This window comes from Oncorhynchus mykiss, chromosome 10 (genome assembly GCF_013265735.2).
Source record: "Oncorhynchus mykiss isolate Arlee chromosome 10, USDA_OmykA_1.1, whole genome shotgun sequence".
Lineage (NCBI taxonomy): Eukaryota > Metazoa > Chordata > Actinopteri > Salmoniformes > Salmonidae > Oncorhynchus > Oncorhynchus mykiss.
This window is the reverse complement of record NC_048574.1, coordinates 606,095-613,469: the sequence shown is the minus strand read 5'-3', so window position 1 is coordinate 613,469 and position 7,375 is coordinate 606,095. Positions and strand designations below refer to the sequence as shown.

Below are 7,375 nucleotides of genomic sequence, written 5' to 3'. Positions count from 1 at the left end.
TGTGAGAGAAGGCAACAAAGGGATCTCTGTGAGAGATGGCAACAAAGCGATCTCTGTGAGAGATGGCAACAAAGGGATCTCTGTGAGAGATGGCAACAAAGCGATTTCTGTGAGAGATGGCAACAAAGCGATCTCTGTGAGAGAAGGCAACAAAGGGATCTCTGTGAGAGATGGCAACAAAGGGATCTCTGTGAGAGATGGCAACAAAGCGATCTCTGTGAGAGATGGCAACAAAGGCATCCTGACACCTTCAGATTAAAGTATGCGCTTTACATTGGCTAATAAAGGGTTAATAGACATTAATACAATAAATAATTCACTATCTATTCCCCTTTCTCTTTCTTGATCAAAGGACCCCTTTTCACAAATGCCAGTCAAACACCGGCTACAGTAGGCTGCTGGATGCCTTTAAATGCGGAAGTTAACTGTGACAGAGAGAGACCGTAGCCAATAAGGGAACGTTGGAAAGGTGACAGTTCAGGCTGAAAGTCAGAAGACTAAAGCTCCGAAGGATTGGCTCCACCAGTTAGTTAAAGTTGTCAGCAAAAGTTGAAGACCGAGTGGATTTCTCACGTCGTGAATATAAACTTGTTTGATTTCAGCTCTTCGTCGTTGTAGGATAACCGATGTCAGGTTAGTTCTGCTGATCGTTTTTTCTTCTCACTAAATTGTGGTGTTTGGTTAGAAACCTATTAACACTAGACATTTACTATTGTACTGTGTGCTTTATTATTAAAGTACATTATTGGAGTGGTCTATCTAGTCTATCCAGCGGGCTCTGGTAGCCTAAATGCCTCGTTTACATGGTGAAGTATTTCATTTATTATTAAAGTACATTATTGGAGTGGTCTATCTAGTCTATACAGCGGGCTCTGGTAGCCTAAATGCCTCGTTTACATGGTGAAGTATTTCATTTATTATTAAAGTACATTATTGGAGTGGTCTATCTAGTCTATCCAGCGGGCTCTGGTAGCCTAAATGCCTCGTTTACATGGTGAAGTATTTCATTTATTATTAAAGTACATTATTGGAGTGGTCTATCTAGTCTATCCAGCGGGCTCTGGTAGCCTAAATGCCTCGTTCACATGGTGAAGTATTTCATTGCGGTGTATCTCAACGTAATGTCATCTCTTCGGTTTGGCTGTAAACCTGATTGTCCACTTTTTGGTCACTGTGAAGATCAAAATCACTTTTAGGGTCAGGTGTGTATCTTGAACAGCTGTTGTCTCAGATATATAGTCTAGATTCTATTATATTCCGATAGGTAATGTTTGGAGTAAACATCAAGTTAAGCATGTCACAGAAGTGTTTAGCCCGTCACAGAAGTGTTTAGCCCGTCACAGAAGTGTTTAGCCCGTCACAGAAGTGTTTAGCCCGTCACAGAAGTGTTTAGCCCGTCACAGAAGTGTTTAGCCCGCCACAGAACTGTTTAGCCTGTCCTTTTTCCAAAGACATAGAAGGTTGGAAATATAGGATTTGAACCTGACAAGCGCAGATTTGCCATCCAAGGTTTCCTTTTTGCCAACTGGGACAAACCTTGCTGTCTGTGCGTGTAAATATAGACCTATAACCTGTAGTGAAGCCATGTAGGTTGTGAACTCTACTGTGGGTTACTTGGAAAACCAGGCAGTTATGCGGTCAAATCCGCAAGGGTGGGGACAGAACGGGACAGACGGGAAATCGCTTGCTCATCCCGAAAGGCTTTACATGGTCAATCTGTTATCTGCGTCGGCCGTGCAGTGGTGATCTGTCCTCTGAACTATACGGAGCCCACCACGTTTCTTACAAAGTGTAGAGGCCACGAGGACGCAGCACAGAGCTGAATTTGGACTCGGGAGACTCCGCCATTGCGTCACACCCCCCCATACCGCGTCACCGACCACATTTTCGGTTCAGGCGTGAATTGGCTTTTAATCAGCAGGAGCGCATGAGTCAGGACTCTCCACGCTGTTACGCCAGACCACACACACACACACACACACACACACACACACACACACACACACACCTCCCCCCCGCGGTGCATGACTTGACTAATCCAAATCAAGCTCGGTGAGTTCATTCTTCAGTCAGGTGTTAGACATGTAGGCTATAGTAGCCTATACAGAATTTACTATAATGTCATATTTGAGATTTAAGGATATTTTAAGCGTAAATGAATTTGTAATTTATTGCTTTTAACAAATATTTATCTTGAGGGGATTCACGAGTGGCGCAGCGGTCTAAGGCACTAAGAGTTAAATCTGTTTCTGTTTGGTTTTAATCCTCCTCAATGTGGGGGGGGGGGGGTTGATTTGACTAGTTGTTTACAATATTTAATAGTCTGTAACAGCTCATTAGGTTAGGCTACATTGTATTTAGCAAGTAGGATAAGATATATATTTTTTTTACATGTCATCATCTTCACTCTCTCTGTGTGTCTTCCACAGATGTCCGTCTCCATGTCTAGTCTGGAGAGCCCGCCACGGTCCTCCGTGTTTACCTTTGAGTCCTCGGTGCACAGCTGCCATGTGCTGCGTTGCCTGGACGACCAGCGGAGGCGTGACCTGCTGTGTGACATCACAGTGGTGGTGGAAGGGAGGAGCTTCAGGGCCCATCGCTCTGTGCTAGCTTCCTGCAGCAAATACTTCACTCACAGGGTCTCGTCCCACGCGGGCCCAGGCCTCGTCATCACCCTGCCTCAGGAGGTGAGAGGGGAACAAAGCCTTGCACGTAGTCCATTGATCTAAAGCCTGGCACGTAGTCCATTAATCTAAAGCCTGGCACGTAGTCCATTAATCTAAAGCCTGGCACGTAGTCCATTAATCTAAAGCCTGGCACGTAGTCCATTAATCTAAACTCTGGCACGTAGTCCATTAATCTAAAGCCTAGCACGTAGTCCATTAATCCAGAGGTTATCCCACTGAGCTTAGGTCCAGAGGTTATCCCACTGAGCTTAGGTCCAGAGGTTATCCCACTGAGCTTAGGTCCAGGAGGTTATCCCACTGAGCTGAGCTTAGGTCCAGGAGGTTATCCCACTGAGCTGAGCTTAGGTCCAGGAGGTTATCCCACTGAGCTGAGGTCCAGAGGTTATCCCACTGAGCTTAGGTCCAGAGGTTATCCCACTGAGCTTAGGTCCAGAGGTTATCCCACTGAGCTTAGGTCCAGAGGTTATCCCACTGAGCTGAGGTCCAGAGGTTATCCCACTGAGCTTAGGTCCAGAGGTTATCCCACTGAGCTTAGGTCCAGAGGTTATCCCACTGAGCTTAGGTCCAGAGGTTATCCCACTGAGCTTAGGTCCAGAGGTTATCCCACTGAGTTTAGGTCCAGAGGTTATCCCACTGAGCTTAAACCGAACACAAATCTTACGTTCCCAAGGTTACTCATCACACGAGTGTAGTTTGGCTAAGAGATGAGATGCTCTGTCAGATAGGAAATATCTGGAACATCCTGAATCAGCAGAGTGTGTGTGACCACATTGGTTTAGTTGTGGTGGATTTAATGTGTATTGCTGTGTCACGACCATGTTTCTTCGTGTCTCTCTCTAAGGTGACGGTGAGTGGCTTTGAGCCACTGCTGCAGTTTGTCTACACCTCCAAGCTGCTCTTCAGTAAAGATAATGTCATGGAGATACGACACTGTGCCTCTATTCTGGGTTTCAGGGATCTGGACTCGGCCTGTTTTGACTTCCTCCTGCCCAAGTTCTTCAGCAGCAGTTCGCCCTCCTTCCATAGGAAGACCTGCTGTAAGACACGGTGCAGGAGACAGTCCCCCGGGTCAGAGCTTAGCAACATCGACACAAACAAGGATGTCTTAGATGATGACAAAGGGGTCCGGGTGGTTTCTGATTCGCCTGTTGAACAGGATGTGGGTGGAGCCCCCTGTCAAAGCAGCCAACCAACAAATGGTGTGACAGGATGTAAAAGCGAAACCCCCGCCCCTCCTCCTGAAGTCAATATCCAATCAGACACCCAGACTGACGACTCCCTGCGGTGCCCCAAGTCCTGTAAGTTCCAGCTGGCTTGTGGGAAGGACAGTGTGTGTCTGGACGTCTGCATCCCAGAAACAACCCTTGATTCCCCAGTGGTCACTGAGGAGGGCTGCCCTCTGCCTCAGTCCCGGTCCTGTCTACCTTGCTCCAGTAGTGGGGGCTGTAAGGAGGGTCCTGCAGTGGAGATCTCTGGAGAGAACTCCTCCCATTGCTCACAGACACAGACTAACCAGACAGGACATGGAGAGGTTGAGGAGAGGGTAGGAGAGGAGGATGGGGAAAAGAGAGAGGCAGCCGAGGAGAAGAGAAACTGGGATGAGGGAAGTAAAGAGGCAGCCGGGGAGAACGTAGACAAGTATGAGCAGGTAGGAGAGGAGGAAGAGAGGAGGAGAGAAGCAGAGAAGGCTTCTGGAGTCGGCTGCCTTAGATCTCCACTCATGGAGGTTTCCAGTGGTAGGACTGTCAGCTGTGAACAGAGCCCAGGGTTGGATGAGGGGACAGTGGGTACTGCATCACACCGATGTCCCCTTGTGGAACCTGGGCTTGGCCATCAGAGCCCTGGAGGTGTGGGGGAAGGAGGTTGTGTTCTAGGTGGTAGAGGGCACCGTGAAGGGTTAGATCCAGCTGTCTCCATCCCCAGTCAGCCAAAGACAGAACAGGAGCAGGGAGGGAGAGGAGAGGGAGAGGAAGAGATGAGAGAGATGGATAGAGGGAGAGGACAGGGAGAGGAAGAGAGGAGAGAGATGGATAGAGATGGAGGAGAGGAAGAGAGGAGAGAGAGCGGATGGGACGAGAGGAGCAGCATGGAGAGGGAGGTGGCTGAACACTTGGCCCATGGTCTTTGGTCAGACCTCTCGTCTCCTCCTCCTTCCCTCCTCCAGGACTCCCTACCTGAGACTGGGCCTGAGAACATTCAGGGCAGTAGCTCCACCTTGAATCCCCGGAGCATGAGCCCCAAGTTGGACTGGCTGAACCAGCTGTACCTCACCTCCAGCACCAGGGACTGTCCTTTTCTCCATGGCCTGGACAGAGGGATGGACAGTGGGACAGACAGGGAGATGGACAGAGGGACAGGGTTAGGGGACGCCCAGCTGCCGGGCTGTGAGGGGTCATCCCAGTCAGAGAAGAGTCCCTGTGTGTCCTCTCTGACCTCTGGGGATGATGGAGACTCGGACTGCTTCGATACGGAGGGAGACAGTGATTCCTGCTCCTACAGCCAGAAGGCTAGGGAGGTGAGTCATACTGGGAGAGAGGGAGGGAGAGTCCTGCTCCTACAGCCAGAGGACCAGGGAGGTGATACTGGGAGAGAGGGAGGGAGAGTCCTGCTCCTACAGCCAGAGGACCAGGGAGGTGATACTGGGAGAGAGGGAGGGAGAGTCCTGCTCCTATAGCCAGAGGACCAGGGAGGTGATACTGGGAGAGAGGGAGGGAGAGTCCTGCTCCTATAGCCAGAGGACCAGGGAGGTGATACTGGGAGAGAGGGAGGGAGAGTCCTGCTCCTACAGCCAGAGGACCTCAGTTTCCCTTCTCTACCTGCACCCTGGCATGTTTTATTTTATTTTTAACACTACAGTACTACTAGAGGGTGTGTGTGTGACCCGTCACATGTACAGTGGGACAAAAAAGTATTTAGTCAGCCACCAATTGTGCAAGTTCTCCCACTTAAAAAGATGAGAGAGGCCTGTAATTTTCATCATAGGTACACTTCAACTATGACAGACAAAATGAGAAAAAAAATCCAGAAAATCACATTGTAGGATTTTTAATGAATGTATTTGCAAATTATGGTGGAAATAAACTTTTGTTATTGACCAAATATTTATTTTCCGTATTGATCTGATCCAATCCAGACCGGTCTTGATCCTCTCCGTGTTTTCCAGTTACAGCTGCCATTCTCTGTAGGTCAGATTTTGGCGTTGAGCAGGAATGACTTCCAGCTGATGTTGAGGCACCAGACTCTGACCAGAGAGCAGCTGGACTTTGTCCACGACGTCAGACGCAGGAGTAAGAACCGCAGCGCAGCCCAGCGCTGTCGCAAGAGGAAGCTGGACTGTATACACAATCTGGAGTGTGAGATCGACAAACTGGTGAGGTGACATGACTGTCTCTTAAAGCTGCTACAGAAAAGGACAATTAGATTTACTAATGTACTGTGTGTGTGTGTGTGTGTGTGTGTGTGTGTGTGTGTGTGTGTGTGTTTGGGATTTCTGCATGATGTGTTTCTGGTGTGTGTGCGTGCATGTGTGTTTTGTGATGTCTGTGTGCTGTCTGTGTGCTGTCCCTGTCTGTGTGCTGTCCCTGTCTGTGTGCTGTCCCTGTCTGTGTGCTGTCCCTGTCTGTGTGCTGTCCCTGTCTGTGTGCTGTCCCTGTCTGTGTGCTGTCCCTGTCTGTGTGCTGTCCCTGTCTGTGTGCTGTCCCTGTCCATTGTGTTGTCCCTGTCTGTGTGCTGTCCCTGTCTGTGTGCTGTCCCTGTCTGTGTGCTGTCCCTGTCCATTGTGTTGTCCCTGTCTGTGTGCTGTCCCTGTCTGTGTTTCTCCCAGAGGACAGAGAAGGATCATCTCATGACAGAGAGGACCAATCTGATCCAGATGAAACTGAAGACTTGGCAAAGTGTGTCTGAACTGTGTCAGAGGGCCTGCAGCGAGTCCGCCCTGAGTCCCAAACAACTCCAGGTCCTAGCCTCCCCATATTGCCCTCTCTCTGCTCTCATCTCCCCCACAGACCCAGCCTCCCCTGGGCTAGAGAAACGACTACAGCCCCTGGCTTCTCTGTCGGCCTCCTCCTCAGCCTCAGAACCCCGAGAATCTTAGACCAGCTCTCCCAAGGACACACCCACAGGGGAGGAGCTATCAGGTGATTGGACAGACCCTCAGGTACATACCTGTGAACAGGTGACTGATACCCTGCCCATGGAATAGTGTGACCAACAAAGGTGTTAGTCCAGACACCTGTAGGGACCACCATTATCTTCATCACCACCATCATCACCATCATCATCATCACCACCATGTTCTGCTTATAATATTATAATAGGCTACAACTCCTAAACAGAGGAAAGATTTCTAACCACTAGGCTACCTTCCGCCCCTACACTCTAACCACTAGGCTACCTTCCGCCCCTACACTCTAACCACTAGGCTACCTTCCGCCCCTACACTCTAACCACTAGGCTACCTTCCGCCCCTACACTCTAACCACTTGGCTACCTTCCGCCCCTACACTCTAACCACTAGGCTACCTTCCGCCCCTACACTCTAACCACTAGGCTACCTTCCGCCCCTACACTCTAACCACTAGGCTACCTTCCGCCCCTACACTCTAACCACTAGACTACCTGCCCCCCTACACTCTAACCACTAGGCTACCTGCCCCCCTACACTCTAACCACTAGGCTACCTGCCGCCC

General features: G+C 49.7%; 1 protein-coding gene across 2 annotated transcripts; it reads left to right on the top strand.

The window, feature by feature from the left end:
• The first annotated feature begins 438 nt into the window (after positions 1-438).
• On the top strand, positions 439-7,076 carry LOC110533253 (transcription regulator protein BACH1). Of its 2 annotated transcripts, none has more exons than XM_036989437.1 (5): positions 439-633; positions 2,430-2,687; positions 3,529-5,202; positions 5,857-6,057; positions 6,511-7,076. In XM_036989437.1, the coding sequence occupies exons 2-5, from the start codon at positions 2,430-2,432 to the stop codon at positions 6,778-6,780; spliced, it is 2,403 nt and encodes an 800-aa protein (XP_036845332.1). In that variant the 5' UTR covers positions 439-633; the 3' UTR covers positions 6,781-7,076. The 2 variants fall into 2 exon arrangements, with proteins under 2 accessions (XP_036845332.1, XP_036845331.1); XM_036989436.1 differs by having other exon boundaries at positions 441-633; positions 5,851-6,057.
• The last annotated feature ends 299 nt before the right edge of the window (positions 7,077-7,375 follow it).

Coding starts and splice junctions, on each gene's coding strand:
- LOC110533253 (XM_036989436.1), top strand. CDS start 2,430: ATGTCCGTCTCCATGTCTAGTCTGGAGAGCCCGCCACGGTCCTCCGTG. Junction 2,688..3,528: donor TCATCACCCTGCCTCAGGAG/GTGAGAGGGGAA, acceptor TCTCTCTCTAAG/GTGACGGTGAGTGGCTTTGA. Junction 5,203..5,850: donor ACAGCCAGAAGGCTAGGGAG/GTGAGTCATACT, acceptor CGTGTTTTCCAG/TTACAGCTGCCATTCTCTGT.